Source organism: Synchiropus splendidus, chromosome 5, assembly GCF_027744825.2.
Source record: "Synchiropus splendidus isolate RoL2022-P1 chromosome 5, RoL_Sspl_1.0, whole genome shotgun sequence".
Lineage (NCBI taxonomy): Eukaryota > Metazoa > Chordata > Actinopteri > Syngnathiformes > Callionymidae > Synchiropus > Synchiropus splendidus.
Genome location: NC_071338.1, coordinates 11,294,430 through 11,320,454, shown reverse-complemented (window position 1 = coordinate 11,320,454; position 26,025 = coordinate 11,294,430). Strand labels below are relative to the sequence as shown.

Here is a 26,025-nt window from a genome sequence, read left to right as displayed (position 1 = left end):
TTGTTTATCTCAGCGTCCATCCTTTGGCCTTCCTTGTCCTCCATTGCAAGAGTCTGTCTCTGTCTTTGTTCCCAAGTGCTCGTGGGAAATGCCATTATTCCTTGCCCACTCAGACACCGTTCAACGCCTCCCATTTTTTAATCCATTCTGTGATGCCAAATTTGCTATTCACAATCAGATAGCTTTTTTTTTTTTCTTTTTTTTTTCATCGTCGGATCTGGACTCGAAACTGAAGCCATGAAGTTGATTTGTTTATCAAAATATAGATTTCTTCTCTTTGTACACTTCCGATCGCTCTGTTCTTGGTCCATTTCTTCGACACCTCCCTTCCTTGACTCATGGTTCCCCTGATGGTCCCTTTTCACCGAGACAGTGACGTCCCAGTGAAGCTGTCGTTGGCAGCAAGAGGTACAAGAGAGATTGGGCAGTATTCATCTGGGGATTCTTGTGCCTTATTGGCAGTGTAGGCCTTTGTGTCAGGGAGGAGCGTCGATTGGATTTGGTCCCTTCTTTTATGGTATTTCCTGGCTAAGGGGAGGTTTTGTGTGATTAGACGAGTCTCAGTTGCAGGGCAATACTTCTCTATGTAGTCCAGGTATCTCACTTCAACTATTTGACCAAGCGTTAGTAGTACTTTTCTGGTGTAGAAAAGGGGACGTGTAAACGGAATCGTAATATTCCAGAATTCTTTTGTAGCATACAGAGATGATGGACAGCTATTTACTATACATTTCCAAAGGTCATGCAGCAGGTTGGTGCTGAAGGACCTTTGGTGTCTTTGCTGTTCCGTACATGAGAGAGAAAGAATTGTCACATTATAAAGAGGTGTTTCTCATCCAAGATCACACTAGCATATGTCCGCAGGTGCTACATGAGCGTGTTCGGGTTACGCTGCTTTTGATTATCTCACGTGATGTACAAAGGGCACGTCTCAGTTTGATAGAAGGAAATGGAAGACAGGTTCAGTGGCGAGTGTCTGTGGTCTTTCATGAGGAACTATAATACACCAGCCATGGAGCGAATCCCATAGACTTTTTGCTGACTGCGGTTTCAAGTGAGCCACGGGCCAATTCTTTGTCTCTCATGTACGCTAACCTCTTCTCTGCGCTGGAGAGGCTCTTAAGAGCAAAATGACATCGAGACAATCTCATGACTGCATAAATTCCCCCGCCGTTACACCTTTGATGGGTTGAGTCAAATCATTTCCCAGCCAACAAATGCTACAACTTGTTAGCAGGGATGCTACATTGTTCATCCAGTCCTCTGTGAAGACAAGTGTGAGTCGCTCGGTTGGTCACCGTGAGAGTAACAATGTTATTATTATGACGTCGTCTGGAATGTGAATCGGGAGTCCTTGTCGCTCCCAAAGTGTGTCAGTGCAATGCTCAGTCAGTTTCCCCTTAAACTAGGGAGCCTTGTCAAAATGTGGAGGGAGTTCCAAGAGGCTGCTTTGGTAACAACATGAGGAGCAGACCATGCGACTTCTGTAAAAATCACCATTCACCTCTGGTTTCTCTCTCTCTCTCTCTCGTCACCCCACAGATCTCCTCTAAACCATCCATCCATGTCGCCGCTTACGTGGCTCCGGCCGCAAATTTGTGTTATCTGGTAACCGACTCCTCATTAGCGAGAAGGTGAATGCTAGAAACTTAACACTGTGAAGACAAAAACACAAAGCCATTACTGCTCAGTCTCTGCTGCAAACACGTTCCTTCAGTCACAATACACCTCTGGATTGGTTTGTGTTAGAGACGATCTGACACAGACCAATGGTAGCTTTTGTTGGAGAGGATTGCTTCGGCCAATTGGGGTTTTCAGCTACACGCTTCATTTATGTGCAATACAGTAAGAGATATTACCTGTTAACTGCTGGTTAACTGTGCATGTCAGAATAGAGTGCAAACATTCACACATTTCACGTAGAGACACCACAGTGACAACAAAGCAGCCTGAGGGATCACAGGTTAAACAGAGAAAAGTCACAGAGAGTTTTCTTGAGTTACAAAAACAGGTGAGTGGGAAGAGCAGTTCATTAATGTCCGCACATGTTGGCACTCAGATGGATCCGTGACAAGCGCGCACCGACACAACGGTGTGAATCAAGAGTCTGAAAGTTGAACAGGAACTGTAAGTCAGAGAGCCCATCCTCGTGCCACAAGCGTAGTCCTAAACTTCTCCTACTTATTATCTTCATAACAAGGACCCCCAGTTTGAAATGTCCGCCAACAATTGTACCTCCTTATATATAGATTCTTGATAACAAATACTGAATCAAGAATTTGTAAACTTCTAGCAAAGGTATCAACCTGTGAATGACAAGTACATTTTTAAAATGAAATAAAATCTAATGTATAGCACGATATTAAATTTTGGTTTGTCTAGATTAGTCTAAAATACTACACACCCAATCGGAGGAAGCATTCTTAAATAACGTCATTTCATTATTCGGGATTCTCCAACGACATCTTCTATGTTAAATGGAACAATTTGTTAAATACAGTAAGATGCGCTCAGTCTTAACAAATAGTGAACCATAAGAGGCACTTTCAGTGACAGAAAAATGCTACAAACTTGAGCAACTTCAAAGTAAACATAAACATAAATTGACATTTGCCCAACAGTTTAGAGCTCTACCGATCAGATTATTGTGCTGTTCTTCAAACAGATTCAGGAGAAATAACAAATAAAACAGGACAGCATATGTCAGTGTGAATCTGTTGGAAGTGGGCGACACTCCAGCAGACGTCCTCTCGACCAGGTTGCTGTGTGTTCATTAGCTTGACTTCACCCTTTACATGATCGGAACACTTCTATTTAAGATCATGACTTTCAGTCAGAGCGGGTCCCCACAGAAACGTTACATGGATTGTATTACAGCTGAATTTAATTGAATTCAATTTTAATAATGTGAGAATTTACAGCAGTTAAGCTGTTCAGGGAAACATAGTCGATACATTACCATGCATACAATGCGTAATCTGACACCTGTGTGAATCCCAACTGTCATGCCCAATGAAATCTAATACATATATTAGAACATTCAAGTGATAGTGTGGTGGTCGTCTTAGTAGCCTCTGTCGCCAGTGTTACAGACTTCTCGAGTCATTGTTTGAGCAAATTATCATGAGTCGTAGTAGCTGCAGTGGCGGCCTCTTCTTCTCTGATACTGAATGTATGACCTCAAGATCATGTGTATTCAAATACCTCATTTTCAGTACTTATCCCCACAATATCCCCACACATCCAAAAAGCACAAAGTAACGTTTCAGGTGGCTTTAATGTATTCACATGTGTATGACAGTTATGTACATATCCACTGACGTGACCTAGGAAGCATAGCTTGGGAAGAAGAGCTAGTTAAATCTAGCTGAATACATGAACTGCTAAATTGACATCAGAGCCCACAGGGCCTCATAGAGGCACTCGCAACATCTGCTTGTGTTGTTCATTCAAACCGCGTCCACTTCAGAGCGCACAAGGTCACCAGTGTCGTCCAAGGAAACTCTGAAGTGTGATCAGAACCGAGGGTGACACCTTCTACCCCGAGAAACCACCGTTGACGGTTTCCTCTTTGAAACCAGCTGATGGCGGTATAAACAGATACCACGGTGAAAACAAAGACAATTGTGCGTTTCTCTTTCATCACCAAAGATGAAGAAGAAAAAACCTGCTCATTTAAACGGGAGATCATTTTTAACATGTTTCGCTGACAGAAGTGATGCTCGTTCGCCAGACAAGCCCAAAAGATTGATTAAACACTAACGGCTCGGCATCCAATTAAAAAAGAAAAGTGCAGACTCAGCAGTGCTGATCCTCATCTCAGCTTTTGGCCTGGAGGCGTGAACCAATCTTTTAATGCAGGTCAGTAAGGCCAAGGGGACATTTTCATCTGCAGAAAGCAGGACGAACCTGAAACACTCTTGTCACGGCCCCCTCCGAGAGAGCGGGCTGCGACTATTTAACACCTTATTTGTTTCATTATTTCTGTGGATTTCTTTTACCTTCAATTTCAAGAAATCAATCCTCAAGTTTAGGCACGACTTCCTGGCTTTGTGTGAGAACACATGAACAAGCATCACTCCTTTCTGCGCCTTCAACCAATGAAAACCACATGTATGAGCACCGCTGAAGTGTCGTCCCTCAGCGCAAATCTTATGACTGCATTTTTCAGTTCTCACAGTTCAGTCTGGAAGCACAGAGATTTTGTTGCTGTGATAAAACCATCAGGAAACACTGGAAGAAATGCTCAACTCTCTGAAGGAGAAGGACTCGTTTCTAAAAGCACTTACAGTTGGTCAGCATGATTTCAATCGCTAGAACTTCAACACTTTTTTTTTTTTTTCAACAGATGATCTAAAGTCTACAACAAAATCATTCCCATCAAGGAAATACACAACATCGGCACGAGTGAGAAACAAACTAGTGTGAAACCGTAGCAGTTTAACATGGCAGCCACAACATCAAAACATTTTAAAGGTCGATCGGACGCCGGAGAGAAACAAGACAGATGGCTCATGTCTCTTTACATTCTTCAAAATAAAGGTGTTTCTTTGTATTTACAAATGCATGTGTGCAGCCTGATTAACAGCATAAAACAACATTGCATGTTTATTGCATATGGGTTGCTATTCCTTTTCAATAAATTGATAATTCTCTGTTTTATACATTTAATATTTCATTATTACTTTATTTTTTGCATTTATAGAGATTAAACCTCCATTTAAAGCTACATTGTGTTTCCTTTGCTGACTCAGTTTTAGCCCATAATGTAGCCACGCGCATATTTAATAAGGGAAAATAAATTGTATACAAAGAAAAAGGAAAAATTCATTTACGTTTATTGGCCCTGTTCTTGGTTTTTTTTTTTTTGTTCTTCATCATCATGCAAATATTTTTTTTACATTTAACTACAGACTGATTAACATCAGCAAATATTTTAAAAAAGTCTTTTAATCTATTCAAATAATAATTTTAAAAAGGTCCATTCAGTAAAATATAGCAACATCAGATAAGCAACTGATTGATGCTGAACACACAAAACAAGTGCAACAAGTGCAAACAAACAGCAAAAAAAAAAATCATAGCCAAAACTAAACTAAAATTTGCATACCGTGCAACAAAATATCTATAATGAATCTAGGTAGATGATTTGCCATTTAAGTAATTTTAGTTTGGACATACTGATACTGAATCAACGTTTCGTGTATGGGGAGGGGACAAAAAGTAAATAGCAATTTTATGTTTCCGATTAACTTTTTTTTTTTTTTACTGACTAAGAATTACGTAAATTGGTGCACCCTAGTGTGCGCTCTAATAAATGGTTGTTGCACTACTGTGAAGATAGAAAGCAAAAGCTTTTCTGTTTTTTATGTGATTTCCTTAACAATAACCCTAAACATTTAGTCAGATTATTGAAAATAACTTTTTTTAAAGCTTTTTTTTTTGTCTTTTTCATCATTTGACCTTGTCAGCTAACTGCTGCATGCATCATCCACCTTCAGATTCACAAGACAGGAGGTCATTTCCACATTCAAGTACTTTTTTTTTTTTTTTTTAAAGTATTATTGCTACGCTTTCAGCCAAGTGTGTGATCCAGCTGTGGCTCTGCCGTGATCCTTCTGTAGCCTCGCCATGTTTAAAAAGACCCTCCTTGACTTTTGCTTCTCTACAAAATGGAGGGAATGGGGGAACGGCAGCGACTGAGCGTTCCCGGGGTCTCGTAGGGTTCAAAGGGCGGGCTGGTGATGGGAGCGAGCCGCAGCGAGGACCCGGCCATTCCTGATATGTTACTGAGACTGTGAGACTTCTCAGAGCCCGAGGCTTTCAGGACAATCATTCATTCAGATATTGTTTTTTTTTTGTTTTTGTTTTTTATAAACGTTGCATTTCAGTCAATGCGGAATTGAAAGATTAGCAAAGAATAATTGGAAAAAAAAAGGAAAGAAAAGAAGCGCATGAGTTAACAAAGACATTTCAGAAATAATGAGGACATAAAGGACAGACATGGACAGAAAGACAAGACAGACAGACAAGACAAAGAAAATGAGAGTTACAATGCGTATTTTTTTTCCAAAACAGAATTGCAGAATTGATCACACATAACTGTTCATTAGAATAGGCCAATTGAATAAAGCACCGAACATGTGAGGAATCGATGTTGAGGTGTTTTAGACAAGTCATGGCCAAACAAACGGCAGGACCTGATCTGACATTAGCTGCGGCGTAAGAGTTGACCATGGGAAGTTTTGGTCTCCAAGAATGTTTGTATTCGATCCGTTCAAACTTCAAATGGCCCACCATTACTCCTAAAATCTCACTTTGCTAAGCGCATATCACTGCAGCGGGAAATGACACAATCGTTTGCTGTTCGGCCGCTGTCTTATAAAACAATTCAACTGATTCAGAATGGAATTTGAAGTCCATTTCTTGTGCCTGTTCCCGCTGTGGTTTGGGGTTACGTCATGCATATCTGGAGTAGGAAACAGCCACAGTGTTAAAGTGCCGTGAAGCCACCATTGGCAGGTAGTCATCTGCCCTAACAATGGCGAACTGACCCAAGAGTGGGTGAAGTTTGACCAGTGCTTAAGAGGCCAGAGGATTGATTTGCTAGTAGTTTTGAACTGGCAGCGGTGCAATAGACCATATCAGGGGTCATGAGTTCAACTGCAAAGCTGCAGCAGTTTCCCTTTTATTTATTTTCATTCATCAACCCTGGGGGGCAAGAGGCGGGGGAGGAAACCCAGACATGCGCATGGTGAACACACCATGAGATTTGGACCCGTGGAGTAGAAGAAAAGCCCATTTGAAACCCACTTTAAATGAAGAAGCTAGCACCAATTCACACATTACAATTTCAATTTAAAAAAGGAACCTATTCAGGATTCATCACTCATCAATACGTTTCACACAAAGCGTCACTTTATGTAATGGAGGAGCATATTTTGATGAAGAATTTTACAGAGATTATCATTGAATATAATGACTAAATCAATGACCAAGTACTGTAAGATGGCTGCTCAGACGTTGCGACCTTTTTCATCAAGTTTCTTAGTTAATTCACGATCGTTCACACTGACGCAGGATACAGCAGTCAATTCTATGGCCTCTTAAAATGTTAAAATCAGTGAAGTTCTGTTTGTGTCAAACAAGACAACAGACACGAATGGCTGTGAGTTCCAGCAAGTTCACAGGACTTTTAACGCTGACCACTCTGCTTCACCTGAGCCTACCAAAAATAAAGGTCTTTTTTTTTTTTTTTTTTTTTTACATATTCTGGCTCTGCTGCATTAGCGGGATGGACACACTGTGAAATATTGATGACATGCTTTCTTTTGGTTTCTCCTCAGCATCCTGTCACAAAAAAGGTTCCGGTATTTCTGCCTTCAACGTCAACCTCACTTCAAGATGTCCAGCTCAACAAAGTGTTTGGTGGAAATGTGTCAAGTTGCATCAGATGTTTTGTCAGCTTTGAAAGACGGGCACACGTGGGAGAGGGAAGGGCACCAGTGAGAATCACAAACACACGACTTATCTGTATATCTGTGTTTGCTTGAGATATGTTTGGGTTTTTCTTTTTGTTGTTGTTGTGGCTGATAATAGACGGAAGATGTCAGTGAGCAAATACTGCACGTCACCGGACAATATTTGAACTAGACAATTCAGTAACATTTATTTATTTTGGCTGGGGCTTCCATTAATTTGGATTAATTAGTGAGAAAAACAATGAGGACACAAAAAATGGAGATTAATGAGGCAAAAGGGAACAGAGAATGAGATGTCATAACCAAAACCTCCACCATCAAGAGCACTTGAGATTGAGCTGGTGCCTGGAAAATGCAGGTTAAAAAATGAAATGAATTTTAAAAAAGAGGGTAGAAGCATAGACACCCTGTTCATTCTATGCAGTTATTGGAGTTTCTATGTCTTAACTATTAGTAGTAAATATTTCTATGACTTGGCTTGCTAACAGTTGTTAACAGCTAAGAAAATAAAGTGTCAGATGAGAAAAGCTGCCAGGGATGTCAATGAAAACATGGAGATAATGATGGTATCCTTCTCTTCTCTTCCAAGTGGCCAAACGGTTTAGCTAAAGGAAAGGACAAAAAGAATGGAGCTGAAGCCACTGCAGTCATCCCTCTACTCTATCAAGTTCATTTACAACCCCGACGCAGGTTGTGCACTTGGAGGCGTGCTGCCACGTGATGCCACACTGAACCAGCACTCCAGAGGTACGTACCTTCCTACAGTCATACTTTAGTTACACTTGCACTGCAGTGGCAGCCTGGGGACGGGATGGAGAATGAGCGTTAACAACAGAAGGAGCCGGTGATGGACCAGGAAGACACACATGACCAGGAATAAAGAAAAGTGAAAATGCTCCCACCAGACTATTTACCCAGCGTTTTATGTTACATGACCAGAACAATAAAGGCAGAGGAGGAAGGAGCTGGGTTCTAGAGTTTCATGAACACACGCAAGCCGTCATCAGATCTGCTGACTACAGAGAATCTGTTACCGGCAAGGCCGTGTTCTGGATCCCTCTTACATGGGATCAATTGCCTGTTAGACATGGCGCTGTCTCCTCTTACCCATAATTAGGTGTATTGATTTCATCATGACTGGTGCCCAAACCACAGAGAGTCACTAAAACAGGGATGGTTTGGAGAAGACAACATGACACGGGACTATGTTCCGCAACCTCTTGTCATGCCTATGTAGGTCAGCTGCTCCATAAATATTCATAGTATCATGTATGTGCATGGGAAACCTGAGCATCAGTCACCAGCAGAGTTATTAATAAGCCATTAGGTGGTATGTTTTGGGCGTTCTCTACCTACCAAGAAATATTTGGTTGAGACTCCAGATACCTCCTGAGTGCGCAGCCACTTTTGGGTATATTCTGCTAATGGCTCGCTGGTAGACAAATGAAGACACACTTATAACTATCCATACTTCTACAGAGTACTGAAACGGTGTTAAAATATTCAAATCAAAATTGGTCGAATATGACCTTCATTCAAATTTAAGCCTCCGTCCAGGGTGAGGTTTAAGGGTGAACTACTTCTCCCACGTTTCCTACTGAGGTCCATGACCATAGAGGGACAGATGGCGGTCCCCATCGGGAACTGCACCCATGAGGAGGCACTACCATGATGGAAGCCACCAACTTAAGTTTGAATATTCAGTTTATCCATCATGCTCCCTCTCAAATCCACAAAACAAATGTAAGCTGGACTGTTTTACTGCAAAGCTTTACAGAGACTTTTAAAATTTAGATTCAAAGGTGTGGTAATGGTGTGTTAAAATTGATTTAGATTTATGGAAATATACCTATTACAAGCCCTTCTGAAAAATAAGAGTTTTTCCTTCCTTCCTCGGACGTCATAATATTGTTGATGTCCTTCATAACAGACATCTCAGTACGTCACGGACGGACTCAAATGAAGAAACACAAGGGAGGGAAAAATAATACACAACAAACTCCAACAACACAAAACCTAAACACATCAACACTGAATAAAATCACATTCAATAGAAAAATAAAAAAAAAAAGAATATAGGAATAAATTGAACTTTTAAAACAATGGCACAACAGCACAGAGAGAACAGAAATCAATGACGCCACCAAACACCGAAAAGGCACAAAAGCAATAAATACAAGAAAACACCCAAATGGTGTTGGATTAACAAACATAGGACAGGAAACAAAACAAGATTGATTATTCTTATGATGGTGAGAAGGATTTGATTGGTAGTGAGGTGCTTGACCTTTGACCTTAGTGAGCCATGCATATTGCATTTGGAGCGAGGCTGGTCAAACGGCCGTCTGGTAGAGGAAACAACAACGCTACTGAGCACAATATGGCAAATATATATATATATATATGGAAATAGAACAGTTGAAGCACACAGGAGTTTGCCTTCCACAGCAGGACAATCCCTCTTTAACAACAAGTTTTTGTTTTTCTTTTTCATTTGCGGATGCTACAACCAGCAGCAGTCATTGGAGTAGTCTGGCGGCTGAGTTGGCAATAGTTTTTTTTAACCCGTCCAATTTCTTAAGTGGAGACCTTGTAAATGATAGTGTAAATACATTACAAGTAATAAAGTGACACCATAAACTGGCCAGAGATGGTTTTGACTCAGACCAAAGGGTCAGAGGTTAAGTCATCCACCCTTGATTCTCTGGACCAGCTACATGGTCAATGTACTAATTTACTTGAGTATTCCCTTTACACTTCACTGACTCAAGTACACTTCTGAGGAAGGTATATACGACTCCGAAAATCACTACAGCCTCAGTGAAAATGCACACGTTACGACGAGTGCCTGGTCTGACGTGTGTCCCTTGCAGTCAGCGCCCTGCTCAACTCCATTCCTCCATCATGGAAGTTCTTTGAATGACTTGACTGTGTGCTGGGCTGCTTTGCAAGTGGCACATAGTGAATAATATAGATATTGCCGTTGAAAAATGTTTCTCTTTGCACAGGTGGCAGCATCCAGACGATCGGAACAAACCTGATTTGCTTTAAAGAGGGATTTCAAAGCACTACAATAGGTGGAAACGAAATCATAAATCTCAATCAAGTTGAGGACCTAAAGTGGCGGCCTTGGACGGTTGAAGGCTTGCTTACCTTTCCACACCTTGTTGTGCATCTGTTATCACTGTCTGCCTCTAGCCAGGTGTCGCTTTTAACAAATTTGATAAGGATACAAAAAAAAAAAGCTCCTGAACTTTAGACTATGCTAGGCTCTGGAAGCACGGAAACACTGTCAAGAGAATAGTATTTCAGACCCATTGAACGCTCACAACACAGAATATGGAGTTGAAGAAGCTCTGTGCACAAAGCTGAGGAAATACATCGGGAGTGGTTTTTCTGTTGCGAGCGTAGCATGTTTCATGAGGTACTATTCCTCGACCACTGACGGCTCCGACCACCCCAGAGAACTAGTGCATTGGAAAACCGCCTCTGGAGAACACTGCGTGGGAGAAACTATTCACGTTGTATCTGCATTTGGAGCCATTGAAATGTGATAAAATAGTGGAGCAGACGACTTCCGGCGCGCATGTACACATCGCACCAGAAAAGTAGAGTATTTTATTGCAAAGTTGCAGTGCGCTCTTATTTTCCAAGGCGAAGGTCTGTGGGGGACGGAGCCTCACCAGTAAACATGGTGAAAGGAAAAGAAAAAGCTCAACTAAGCCACGCACAACAGCACAAACACAACACTCAGACGGCTTTGAGAGGACAGAGACACATGTAAGAATGAAAAAGCCCACATACACACGCGTGATATGACACAACCTGAAGAGAGAGACAACAACAACAACACAGAGGCACATCAGACAACAATGTGAACTGCTGTTTTCCTTCAATCTTCTGCAGTGTAACTTTTATTGGATTTGGACACACTGTGGTACTTATTGAGGTTTGCACGTCCCATTAGGCAGTGTACAGTCTTACAGTGAGATAAACACAAATGTCCCTAGAGCTGTTACAGACAGAAGTCTGACCCATTTCTTGAACCACATGTCGAATGTACGCCGTTGTTTTACATGTCTGAGTGAAACATATTGGGCTGAGGTGTGGTTGCGTGCGCCGTGATTTCATATTGAGCCGTAAACAGCTGATAAATTTGGTGTGGTGACGAGTGCGACCTCGGCTCAGCTCAACAGTTTGCATCATTGGAACCAAAAGTGCACCCAAGGCACAGAGAAAACATGAGAGTGTGGACATGACACTATGAGAAATGGTGATGTGTTTGTGGTACCGAGTGTGTGAACCTGCAACTCGTCCAATGTTGTGTTTGTGCAATTCATAACAGGCTACATCATGGAGTTCCTTGGTTCAATCTTTGGACATGATCAATACAAAGTATACTGCAATTCGGCCTCTGTCTCATCAGTATCAGTTTTTAAATGTTGTTACCTCTGTTCTAGGGTTTGATCCAGGAGGAGGTGGAGTTTGCATTGAGGTCCTGCTGTAGCAGAGACCCCTCCATCTTATACCAATCCTCAGTCAGAGGGGAGTCTGGGCTGGGAGCCAGGGCTGCTGCCTCTAGTTTGTTGTCAACAGGGGGTTGTTGAAAGTTTGGAGGGAGTGTGAGGGAGTGTTTTTTGGGTGCAGGTTGATTGGCGGCGGTGGTGGTGGCGGTCGGAGTGCGGTCGTAAATGAATCAAGGCGTTAGGTTTCATGGGCACAAAGATGATGCATGTGACGGAGAAAGAAAAGGGAAGGGGAGGTGGGGAGGGGGCAGAAGCAAGTGTGGGGGCAATTGGGAATGGGTTTCAATGTTGGAGGGGCAAGAAAGGATGCAGTTTTGGGGAGGTCATCATGGGGGGAAGGAGGGGGGATGAGGGGATCAAAGGTTGGGTCAAGGGAGGGGCGGGGGGAGAGAGAGAGAGAGGGAGGCACAGGGAGGGAGAAACAGAAGTGACGAGAGTAAATTAATGCATGGTCAACTGTCTGAGTCCAGAAGACAGAGAGAGACTGAGATTGTGTATGAGCGTGAACGACGCACAGATTGGAACTCAAATCGACAGACGCCATGGAAAGATGGGAGACTTGACGGAGGCAGACAACTGTGGCACATTTTGAGACAAGTTTGTCTGACAGACACACGTAAAGTAAAAGTCGATGGAAACACATACAACATGGACATGAAGCGGTGGAAACAAACAAACAGAGCAGAAAGCCACATGTGCTGTACATGACTGTGTCTGCGTGGAGCTCAGTGTGTGACCACAGCCTTCCATCTTGATGATGGAGACATTCCTAAGTCAAACCCATTTGTGCTGGATGTCCATACCTACCTCTGAGGGTCAATATTGCTTATGTCTGCAGAATATGTTGACTGGCGTGGGGCCATGTGTTCATGTGTTACATGTGTAATGTACTTGCTCGTGTTTACATCTCCTAGTGTGAAACGTACCTTTCCGGACATTTCCATCTGTGGCTCGGAATTCCCTGGTGTTGAGCAGGAAGCAGGCGCGGTCCTGCTGGTATCTTTCCCGGGTCGGCCCTCGACCAATCGGGCTCCTCTCGTCTGGGCTCAGCACCTGGTCTATGGTGGGACAGTCTTCGTTGGCCAAAGCAGCCGAAGCTGCGTCACCATTCTGTTTGGAATCTGAAGAGAATGAGCCACACTTTAAGGTCATCGTCACAGGATTGGAATTATTATTATTATTATTATTATTATTATTATTATTATTATTATTATTATTATTATTATTATTATTATTATTATTATTATATTACGACCACTTTCATTCACTTTCACAATTATTTCTTCTATTCTTTCATTCTATAATTCCATTTAATTTCATTTGAAATGTTTGCATTTAACAGAATTAAAAGTAGTGTTTTCTTCCCACAAGATGACGTGATAATGTTTTATTATGAATTGTTCCAATACAATAGTCAGGAATGTATTGATTTAAGACACTTGAGCCGACCCCTCACGACCTCAAGCGGCTCATGGACAGAAGTATCCCAACTATCCTGCAATGATCCAGTTTGGCGTTTAAAAAAAGGGATAGATAACAATAATTGGATGGCTTCACCATGAAGATGCTTCAGCAGTCAATCACGAGTAATGTATTATTAATGCTGGGTTGTATTTTCCAACTCATATGGGATGTTTATTATTTTTTCTCTTAACTATTTTTTTGTTTTTTGTTACTTAATTCTGGAAGTAACGGTAACATCCAATCTCGCCGCTAAAACTCAACATACTTTGGTGTAATCTATTCCCACCAATTGTCAGTCAAGTCAATAGATTTTTCATTGCTATTTTTCATCCCAGATATGTTTCTGGAACAAGAAACCTAAGTAGAAAACATGTTTTCAAAGAACGGATGAGTCAAGTCTTTTATCAAGACGGACTACGATGATAAAGTGGAGCATTTAAGGAGCGATATTGACGTGAGCCTGATGCGTCAGCATGAACCGGGCAAACAAATGGCTGTAATGATAGTCTTTTTACTGGAAGATTCAGAGAGAAGATATGTGAATCCAGCCAAATTGGAATGCATTAAGCTCATTTTAGCAGATAATTGAGTTCATTCTGCTTCCACCGTGTTTGTTCTTTACTGACATATGGATGCCTTCAGGCAACTCTGGCTCTTTGGTATCATTATGAATTACAGATGATTCCGGATGGGCCACAGTGAATTCTCCAGGATGCATTGGCCCCTCTAACATCCTGAGCGCAGTGGTCACGTGAAAAGCAAAAGGTCTCACCTCTGTTTATCTCTATAATTTCTTCTTGGGCCAAAGGACAGTCACCACCTATTCCTCCAGATCCCATCACTCCACCCAAGACATTTCCCAAGAGCCTTTGTGGAGATGCTGTAGCCATTGCCAGGGCATCTGGTTTGCAGTAGTTGGGAGACCCTGGCTGAGGTGCTCTTGGAATATGTTTGTTCTTCTTTTTAGGCAGCTTTTGTTTGGCCATGGCCAACGAGTAGTACATGCCGAAGTTGTTGACAATAACTGGTACGGGCATAGCAATGGTCAGCACACCAGCCAAGGCACAAAGAGCACCCACCAACATCCCTGACCAAGTCTCTGGGTACATATCTCCATAACCCAGCGTGGTCATGGTCACGACCGCCCACCAAAATCCAATGGGGATATTCTTGAAGTTGGTGTGGGCACTTGCAGTGGGGTCATCTGGGTCTGCACCGATTCTTTCAGCATAGTAGATCATGGTTGCAAAGATGAGGACACCAAGGGCTAAGAAGATGATCAGCAGCAAAAATTCGTTGGTGCTGGCTCGGAGCGTATGGCCGAGGACACGGAGACCCACAAAGTGGCGGGTCAGTTTGAAGATTCGAAGGATACGGACGAAACGGACAACACGGAGGAATCCCAGAACATCCTTGGCAGCTTTGGAGGAGAGGCCGCTTAAGCCCACCTCAAGGTAGAAGGGAAGGATGGCCACAAAGTCAATAATGTTAAGGGAACTTTTGAAGAACTCAAACTTGTCGGGGCAGAAGATGACTCTCAGAAGAACCTCAATTGTGAACCAAATGACACAGACACCTTCCACATAGGTCAACCAGCTGTCAGTCACTACTTCGTACACTATCTCCTCACGCGTGAAGTTGCCCATCGTCACATTCTCTGTCTTGTTGATGATGGTGTTGAAGGCCTCATGTGTCTCCATGCAGAAAGTGGAGATGGAGATGAGGATAAAGAATAGGGAGCCAAATGCCACGTACTAGGAGAAAGAGGGAGGAAAGAGAGGACACAGAAAGGTAGAAAGAGAAACCAGAAAGACAAAGAAAAAACAGAAGAGAGGAGATCTAGTTAATTGCAAGTTAAGAAATTCAGTGCTACATGAAACTTAAAAAAAGAACCCACAAAATATATTGGACATATTTTTGGTTTTGTTTTTATTAGCATGCACAAGCTAAAGTTAGCCGAGCTATTATAATACCAAGAGGAAACCAATTAAAATGGGAAGAACACAGCAGAAAGAGTGCAGAGACAGACAAAACTACTAATGAGCAACGAAGTAGAGACAAAAAAGAAAAGCACAGCTTTCAACTTTTATAATTAGTCACATCAATATGAAACTCTCCATGAGTTATAAAGGCTTTTATTGTGAAAAATTATGAATGGCTTATGAAAATCAGTTGCCACAAACGAAACCCCCAAGGTCTGTGTTCCTCATATTGATATATCTTTACCAGAAGCACAAATATTAACAGTCACTCAAAAGCATGGAAACAGCCTAAGAATAATATTAAAATATTCCAAAATGTCTTCACTACAGTATTTTAAAATATTTATTTTTTACATTATGACGGTAAACTGAAAATTAGAAATGCCAATATATTTTTAATATATATCTTGAGATGCATGATTTTTTTCAAAAAATATGAAAGTGTATTTTCAACAAGCAGTGTTTTTTTATCAATATATTTTTGATAAGTGTGTTTAAGTACTGGTTATATTGAAACTGGAAGGGAGTTGCTCACACTTCTGCCATTTTTGTAGTCCTTCACTCCTCAAAGAAAAACATAAGCTCTGTGGGTAAAGCGTCCATTTTGTATCTTAAGCTTAAAACAACTCCTTAATAATAACAACTACATTTCACTACATCATGAGTGTGTCAGATCAAGAAAAAAAAAACGGTGGCGTTACATTTAGAGAGATTTCGTCAAAGAGTCCGGTGAGAAACTACCAACGCTCCACGAGCATCCCATGGTAATTTAACATTAATAAAATCATCTTCATTTCTAGTGATCTAACAGTGAGGAGCTGAGTCTGCATGCATTGAGATGATTAGTCCCAGTTGTCAGTGAAGAGTACTTCCTGCAGCATCTTCACCCAGTTTATGTCCATTTCCACCGGCGCTGCAGAGTATTTATAGATGTAGTATACTTTTGTGCTCCGCCAAATGAATAATGAAACAGAGACATGGCCTGAAGAGCCAGGGAAAGGTAATTCATACTTGAGTGGAGGCCATATATGTAAGAAGCCTGAGTGCCTTCAGCGTATTGTGCGTGTCGCCATGCATTCTCGACGTTATGCACTTATGTAATGGGAAGAGCCTTTAAGCCTGGCAACCGGCTATATTTACTGAGAAGGTTGGTCTTTCACTCTGTGTGTGACAGAAGGAGACTTTGGACTGGTGTCCAGCGCGTTACTTGTGAAATTAGCTGACAAGAATTTAGTCAAAAGAGCTGAGCCAGCGATACAGGAAGTTGTGATGCGTGAGTCAGTGTCAAGCTAAGACCAATAGAAGCTGTGGGCGACTCCATCAGCAAAGTTCTTAAACAGCCCGGAGAAAGAAAAGTCCTGCAGGAAACGTTGTGCTGACCTCATGGTATAGAAAGAGGAGGGCAGAGTTTTGAATGAGAACACAACGAAAATACAGGAACCCTAAAACATATACACACAATTTCCCGCAAAGATTATTGAAATATAAACAGCATAATTGTTAGTTATAAAGAAGTGTTTGGCTTATACGATGACGTAGGCATGTGAGGACCTCATTTTAGGATCTTCTAGACAATAAGTTAGAGCAGTGAAGCCCACAGGAGAAATACACTCACAAAAGAAACAGTGATGAATTGTAACTAACCGAGTTAGCCAGCTAAAATTACTAAAGATTTGAGGTGACTTGAGTTGAATCATTCATTTATTCATGTGTATTGCTTCCACATACAGTGCAATAAATCCCATGCATCACCACAAGTGCAAGAATACGTACGCGTTTTATATGGACCCACGTACCTGTACACTAAATAACAGCTGCTTATTTTTCTGTGTCGATATGTTCACGGCTTTGAAGCTCACGTTGCTCACCAGAATGGTTCGGTTATTGAAATGACGTGCTAACCCCATTTTATGGAAGCAGCCAAGGCTGATAGTGCAAGAGTTTTTCCAAATACTTCTCATCTCTGTCCATCACTTACCCTCTTTTCTCCTCTGCTTCTCACTAGTCAGAGTCTGACCTACTTTTTCCAAATTGCTGCAGTGCTCTACCCCTCTATACGCTGGAAACACACACAGATACCGAGGTTCTCAATCACCCTCCTACTTAGACCCCCACACCAGCCCGCATGTCTCCGGGAAGCAGGATAGCACCGGTGGGACCTGCTGACGACGCTCTCTCATTGGCTGAGCCGCAGAAATCTCTCACATGTACAAATCAGGGCAACCAGCAGAGTTTTGCCCTGAAGTGTTCTGCTTTTATGTTGCTGCCGCTGTTATTGCTCAGGCCTTGTGGTAAAAATCACGTAAACAAGCCGGAGACACTTCATCAATAGTGATGAACAAACCGCTTGATATGCTCGCACCTCACGAGAGTCTCAGACGGGTCCATGTTTTCATGTTTTCAGGACCCAAGAATTTGCCTTATCACTCATTCACCATCACATGCATCCGTCGTAGCTTACTCATCGACCAACATATGGTCAGCTCATGAAGCCAGGTGTGATGATTCCCTGAAACAGTGGACATTTTCAGCAGATAACTGTTTTAACCCGCCTTGAAAAATACCATTCGATCTCTGAACAAGCACCTGTGCTACGCAGAACTTAGGAGCAGCAGCAGTACTGTTTGGACCATAAAAGATATAATGTGAATTACGACGACGCCTTCTTCTTCATCATCATCTTCACGACAAATGCTTCAATTTGTGGCTTCAAAACGTCTCGGAGAGAGCTTGAAGCCTTCGATCATGTGGCCCATCACTCAAGTGTCCGGTCAGTCATGTGACCCATCAATCATGTGACACTGCACCAGTGTGTCCCACCAGTCCGTAACCGCACGATCATAAGATTCCATTATGTCATTTCTGAACTGACAAACCAGCAGAGATTTTAAATGAAACCAGTTCCAAACCAGGTTCCATTCACACGACGCGTTTCCAGAGGAAATCGCTCTCACATAACACAAAACTGCCAATCAATGTTTTGGGCGCCAAGCTCTTCCTTCACTCACTCACCAGCCCCTTGGTCCATGCAAAGAAAATCTTTACCAGACGGTTTCGTCTTCAAAGTCGACTGGTGAGGAGACAATGAGCTTCCTGTTGTCAAGACAAGGTTAACATTTATGTGGTCATAGTCTCTTATAATCCACCTGCCAGCTGCATGTTTCACTGGACCCTGGAGTTTCATGTCATCTCTGATGAAATATTTTCTCATAGTCCCCATTGGATTGGAAACCTTATCACAATTAGACAGAGAAAAATACAATCTGAAATGTATTTTAATTTTTCAATTGAATGTGAAAGACAGTTTTAATAAGCTCATTGTCATGTATATTTTAATATATTTATTTTATTTGTTTTTACTTTTCCTAAAATGTGATCTTACTTTAATGTAATGTAACGTATTTTTTTTACACATTTTCTGTGATACCTTTTCTTGTACGGCCTTTTACATTACTTATTAAGTACTTTAAGTGAATATAAAGTATCTCTTCTTGGCTCTTACAGCGAGGACAGCAGTTTAATCAGCAGCATATTGCTGTAATTCAAGGCAAGTGACAAGTTCTGAGACTTCACAAACACACAACATCAGTGTAGGGAGGAAGTAGTGGCAGGACTACAGTAACATCGCCTCATCTACGTCGGCTACACAGGTTGAGACTCAGCAGGGGTTCATGAAACTGGCCCGTGTGCGTCTGTGTGCGGAGAGGCATAAAGGAGAAACTGGACAGAGACTGATATAAATTTAGAAAAGAGGGAGAGGCTCGAGCTAAAAAGAGCGCTACGGCACAAATCCACATTGAGGGGGGGGAGAAAACTGTCCTTTTCCTTGAATCCAGACTTCACAATGTTTTGCCCTCACAGTATGTCGACTATCAACCATAACTGAGATTATAGCTTCATTCTACTTCTCTATGCAAAATAAGGATCGGTAATCCACATTTAATATAAGTATTGAATACTAGTTATTGAGAAAATACATCCAAAGAGGCGTGTAAGCAATACATGAGCCTATCATTGGTCGATATTGTGCTTTTGATAATAATGAATGTGATGGATGAGACACATTCAGGCTTGATGGACAAATATAAGGACTACAGGAATGAAAGTTATCAGAGCATTGCTTCTTCTTCAGGATCCATTTCAGACAATGATGTATGCTACAGGACTGGAAATAGAGATACAATGATTACAAGTGGACTGGTCCAAGCAGCACCACTTTTTATGACACAAGCCTTAAAGCAGGGGTGTGAAAATGACCACATAAAAGGCACGAATGATAAAATGTCTCCATTTTTGTCTTAACTCATCGGTCCTCGGGACCAAACCAACAGTCATTTACGATGAGGCGTCTCTGTGGTGAACAGTGCACATCAGCTTGCCCATCTTTCATCCAGTTTTTCACACGTTTAGATTTAGTTTGGAGCAAGTATTTCGGGCTCCTGCCGCCATATGAAATGACTCATCAGGCTGGACTGGGTCCGCGAGCCTTGTGCTTCAGACGATCAATGAGAAATACACTCGCCCTCCTCACGTTTGCACTCACTATCAGACTAATTGGTTCCTACTGCTTGTATGCCAAGAATGCCAAGACACGGGTGCGCAGTGGATTACGCTGCAGATCTGAACGTTGAATCAATATTGATCAATCCCTCCCAGCAGCCAGCGCATTTAAAAATTCATCAGCGTGTCACAAAGGTTTGTGCTGTGCGCAAAGAGTGGTGGTAAAGCCGCTGCACCGACTCAGCATTCATAAAATATCATTCATCAAAACTGCATGGAGGCTCACTACAGGTGAGGAGAATGTTCCGGCCAGTACGACTGGCACATGGAAGCAGTCGTGGTGTTCAACTCGTTCGTCTCTCTGTTCATCATATTGTTGCAGTCCCCTGCGGAATAGACTCATGAAGGAATGTGTTGAAGCTTATATGCGGCACCTGCAGCCCACTGACCTTCAAGGCCCAACAGAGTCCGCTCCGCTCGCTAGACTCTGGAATTAGATTTGCGAAGATCATCAACTTGAATTTCAAAGAGCAGAGGAGGGTGAAGAAAGAAGAAGTAAAAATGAGGAAGGACCTTTGAGGGACAGGGATTCTGAAAGGAGGCAGATAATGTTTCAATGGATGAGCGATGGAGGGGGGAGAGGGAGTGAAGGGGGTGAAAGGATGTGTAGAGGAGGTCAGAGATAATGACGTGAGACGGTGACACTGAGAGGGACAGGTGCGAGTGAAAATGCTTGAACGACGATGACGTATCCCAGGATGGATTCTGACTCGCGCTTGTGCCGAGATTGCGCTTCTGTCTTCACGGGACCCCAGCGGTGCCGTGTTTACTGCGGCACCTTCCAGAAGAGCTTGATCATTACAGTATTACCACAGCACTGCCTGGCTCTCTGTCACCATGACAACCGCTGCGTTAGCCTCTGCTTTCAGGCACCAAGGACAGGACTAAGCCAAATACCGCTCCTGCAGCTGGAGAGAGGAGGGCTGCACGGAGAAAGGCAAACTGTGAACGCACCAGTCTGTTTGTCAGGGTGTCGAGAGGTGCTGAGACAAATAAGGGATTATTTTTAATGGCCAACATTAGGATGATGAAGCCAGCCCAGTCAGACGCAGCGTCTTTCCCCGACGGGGAAGCAAATGGTGGACGAGTGCTGCCGCGTCAGCAATGATAAGAGGACGCTGAGGGATGATCAGAAATCCACACACGAACCAAGGATGAAAAATGATCATTTAAATGATGTTAAGGACGTTTTGTTCTCCTGAAGGGCAGCCCATGGACGGCTTCAGACCAAGACCAGGTGATTAATCTGGGACCTAAAGGTGAGCGACTGCCATCGCTCACTGACTTCCAAAGTAGCCACTTAGCTTGCAGTGTGGGTTTAACCTTGGCTGGATTACAGGAATAGCCCGCACTTGCACCATCACAATCACTGCTGTCATCATCATGGCTGCTGTATCCTCGGCAGCACTGCAGAGGGGAGCCTTGGCTGCATTATGTCCAGATAACAAAAGAATCTTCCGTCTAAACACTGTTGAGCAAGACAAAGATGAGCAGAGAAAAACGCCAGATGAAAGGGGGAGCCAGCTCCCCACAGGGACATGAGGATGGCAGCGCAAAGGTGGAGAGGAAGACGGCAACAGCAGCACAAGCAGACTTTCTTCCAGTGCTTTTTTGTTTCAAGCCAAACTATTAATAGCTTTGCGCCGCCAAAATTACAGTATTCAATGCATCCACTAAATACACACACACACACACACACACCGCTGTCAACTCTATTCTAATTGGGGACAGCAAACATCTATTATCTAATTCATCCTCATGTTGACAGTATTTCGTCCAGGCTTTCTCTGCCTGTGCTCAAACTGTGCAGTCAGATGACTGGAGAGAGGCGGAGAAATACTGTGCCCGTATACATAAGCAACACGGCAAAAGCATAGACAAAATGAGTGTGGAGGTGAAACAGGAGCTTCTAAAGATGTAGCCATCAGAATAAGTTGGATGCACCGTGATCCTTAAAAGCATCATCTTCAGGCGGAACAATGTTAAAATTGAATCATTATTTGATGTTAGTTGTGATGCCATATAGTTGTACGAACATGTTTTGGTATTTATAGTTAGCACTGCTTCAGATTTTAACAAGCCCCTTTGTTTTAGAGGTCAGTACTATAATGAGTTTTTCCTGACCCCTCAGAGATGCTGGGTGGAAACCCCTGAAAGATTTGATTTGTGGTGCAGAAGGGAACCATAACTCCAAATGCACACGTTCATAAAGAACCTCAGGCACGGAGATGACGGATCAGTCGGGGGGGCTTGTGTTAGAAATGAACATTAAGATATAATTAGCTGCAGCTTTGGGTAATCCTCGCCATTTTTTTAGGAGCGCCAGAAACATTCAATCCGTGAGGTCAGAGCTCTTGGAAGTGATCCTGCTGAATTTAAAGCAAAGTGCACACTTCTGTTTCAGAGATTCCCTGAATGACTCAACTCCAGTTGAATCAATGTGCTCACCTACACACACACACACACACACACACACACCCTCATATACACCAGCAAACACACACGGCTCCCCGTCGCAGTCGTATCGGCTCTGCAGTGTTTAGGCTTCCTCCATTTCACTCCCACTGCAGTTGTGTCAGAGATTTCTGAGGGTAATACAGCATGTGGAGGTGAGTGAGCGGCACGCGTGTTCCCTTCCTCTCATCTGTATTCAGCTGGTATTACTGCAGCATGTTAAGAGCATTTGTCCTTCTGACGCACACGCCCCTTCTTCCTCTTCACTTTTCCTTCCTCCCCTCGCCGGCCCTGCCGCAGGTGGCTGAGATACATAAAGCAACTTTGGCAGCCCTGTCGCCGCTCGATTAGCTGCGCTGACAGACTGCTGTCGTGACCCCTTCACCTTAACCCGCCATCCACAACCCCCGGCTAAATTAGCGCACGTCGATATTTTTAGCCACTAAATTCTCACCGAAAGTTAGATCAATGATTTTTTTTTTTCTGTAGACGGTTCAACACCTTAAATTGAAACATGCACTTCACAGTGCAGCACAAAAGACACAACCCTACTTTTCAACCTTTCAACCACCTTTCTCTGGCTATACAGCCGTGTGTGTGGGAAAGCTGGGCACATCCAGTTCCAGTCGAGTCACTTCCTCATTATGTCACTTCCTTTGATCACATTAAAGGCTCGGCGTTGTCTATGTCGAGCCATTTATAGCTCAAAACTTTATGAATTAGTCATGCAGCCCTCTCAAAATAAAAAGTGAGAAGGAATAAAATAGCTGTTGCAATTGAGGAGAGAGCACAGTCTTTTTCACTATAAATATTGACTTGTATTACATTATCGCGTAGTTCTTTTTAATTCCTTTGACAAGGTGTGTGTTAGATGAAAGTAGGAAATAAAGCAGCTCCTAATTCATAATGTGCATTGTTTGTACGAGCTCTGCTTGAGGCAAAACTAGATCCTTACGATGATGCGGCTGTTTTTCCCATACATGCGTGGGTTTCCTCTGGGGACTCCTCCCACTATCCAAAAAGGAGCAGTGGGGTTAATTGCTGACTCCGTATTGTTCACACGAGGGTTTCACATGAGGTCTGCTTCTTCTTACTTCCAATAATGCAATCCAATTGTTTGATCTTGCCATGTTTCCACCCTCCGAAACAGGCTGCTAGCTGCGAGTTGAGCCCCAAACCCGCACGGCCTGCTTCCACTGAGCGACTGAAACACGCTTGTAGTCTCAGAACTCACCCGCACTGATTTATTGAGATCATGACTTGCATGAATGCTGACATCAATAGGCTATAATAAGCATTTGTTGACACGTAACTTAAAGGTGCTGAAGGCGAGATTGGCAAAACAGTCTCATCCGCATGTTCTGCCAGGCACTAGCCACACCCCCTTCCTGAGCAGACACATGATTGGTCAACATCTTTCAATTGAAAACACATCCAACTCAATTGAAGCACTGCATAATAAGCCTTTTTATGGAATTAATGCTCGATGATACCAACATTACATGCACCTTTAAGTGGGGTTTGAGGCCGGTCAGCCATCACCAATAGCAAAAACATGCCTATAACAGCTATATTTCCAGGCTAATGTGAAGCTTAAAAAAGGTCGGAGATTCTCGAGGCTCTGCAACGCTCAGGAGCCACTTGGACAGGAGCAACTATCACCAGCAAGCAGATGGTCACACAGGACTCTTCCTGGTGACGCCCTCCCATGTCACTTTCCAAAAGACTGAGCAGCGACACAGTGAGAAGCTTCACAGGGAGACAACTCGTGACTACTCAGGCAGAGATGCACAAAACACTGTGTGGACACACAGGGAAATAAGTCTTCTAATTTAACTGCTCAATAGACGGTCAAATAGAATTTCAACAGTGTTCAAGCTCCTTCATGTCTGTGTTTGTTTGGCTGTTATTAGTTTTAGTAGTGAGACCCCATTAAATAAAACGGTCTGGCTAAATGGAGGATTCATTCATCGCAATAATCACATTTTAATATTCAACACCACAGTGATCAATTTTCAGTTGAATCTGTGTTTGTCAAGCTTAAACTATAAACCTGTCAACCTCTCATTGAGTCCCGTCCATCATGGATGTTCAGGTTACAGCGTCACATTATATGTGATGGAAGTGGTGCAGCGAAAAATGCTCCCCGTGAAATAAAGTTTACACATGATCAGTGTTATTTGCGTCCATTAATTATATTATTCTATTATTGTTCAATCAAAATGAAACCGTTCCCAGTCCCAATAAGTTAACATTTAAGCTTCACAGTCTGTAGTAAAACGTATTTAATTCTATCCAATTGAAGGTTTAATAAAGTATTACAAGAACTAGGCAGAGAATCACTGCTGAAAAAGAGGCATGGACAATGTGTGCAGACTCAAAAGCAAAACCTAGTGTGGGTCAAGTTTTATTGAAATGACAACTGAATACAGCAGCTCAAAAGAACACAAATGTTTCTATTGCACAGTGCCGTTGTTCAGCGTGCGTTTGGAAAACAAAGCGCTCGGCAGGTTCCATGCGGAGGTGTTGGAAACGAAATGATTTATCAGCGCTATAAGTGGGAACGCTCAGTGGAATGCTTTATGGGCGTCCATACTTACAGAGCACAGGCCAATGTGTAAAGGTGAGTGCACGTGGAGTGATTTATGTCCGCCCCGGTGTTTGTGAGGGTCGAATGTAAGAAGCATGTTGTAATGAAAGTGGAAAATGTGTTTCAGCTCTGTGTCGAGTCTCTCGCCGGGACGCCGCCTATAAATAATAAACGCACTTAAATGACTTTTGATGCAAAACCACAATTAAGCCACTTTTAGTTTTGAGCGCGGTTTGTTTGTGTGCTCCTGAATCAACCACAGCATCGCTTTGTTTTGATCATATCGATTTTATTCGGAGAATTCGGACTCCCACGGCTTTAATCAGCTGCACCAATGTGTGAGCCTTTTCTCAATGACGCCTGGACCGTTTTGGGTGCCAAAAAAAAAAAGAATCAGGCTTATACCACCACAAGGTCCGACGGATGGCCAGGACGGCAGCAGCAAACACTGACTCAGCACTTCACCAGCATGGCTAAATGGACCGACCCAGAGGAGGCCAACGACAGTGTGAGAGGGATTTGAATTGATGAGGAAGCTTCTGCTGCAACATAATCACAGAACTCTCTGAAGCCTTCCGTCTGCCATGTCATGCAATACTTCAATCAATAAATCAACTTTTAGAGAATACACATCCGAGCGCGTGTCCGACGGAATCCTCCAGCCTTAATTTTAGCAGCCAGTAGTCCACCCACGCTCTGCTTTTTTTTTTTTTTTTCCATTTTTCTTCTGTGAGTGATTTGGCACATGGCTCAGTCGACGAGTGAAAATAAAAATTGAGTCGCTGCATCTTGCTGCTGTGAGCTAATGTGTAATAACGCAGCAGTGGGAGAACACCACAAACATGGAGCCATGCGAGGAGGCCCCCAAATTATTCACTCTAAAACAGGATCCCAAAATGTATGGTAACCACCTGATTCTGCATCTAGATGCCAGGTCTAATCCTCACAACTTATCCATGGATCTGGGC

The 26,025-nt window shown here is 42.8% G+C and overlaps 1 protein-coding gene across 6 annotated transcripts in view; it reads right to left on the bottom strand.

The window, feature by feature from the left end:
- Positions 1–153: 153 nt before the first annotated feature.
- Positions 154–26,025, bottom strand: part of LOC128758817 (potassium voltage-gated channel subfamily C member 1-like) — a 40,434-nt gene continuing 14,562 nt past the window's right edge. Inside the window, exons 3-6 of one of the 6 annotated variants that reach the window (XM_053865178.1) lie at positions 14,244–15,225; positions 12,934–13,128; positions 11,931–12,059; positions 154–1,655 (exon numbers count right to left, since the gene is read on the bottom strand). In XM_053865178.1, coding sequence (XP_053721153.1) covers positions 11,938–12,059; positions 12,934–13,128; positions 14,244–15,225 — 1,299 coding nt within the window. In that variant the 3' untranslated portion in view covers positions 154–1,655; positions 11,931–11,937. Of the gene's footprint in view, positions 5,821–5,877; positions 12,060–12,933; positions 13,129–14,243; positions 15,226–26,025 lie in introns of those variants that run through there. The other 5 variants (XM_053865175.1, XM_053865179.1, XM_053865176.1 and 2 more) reach the window with 5 other exon arrangements.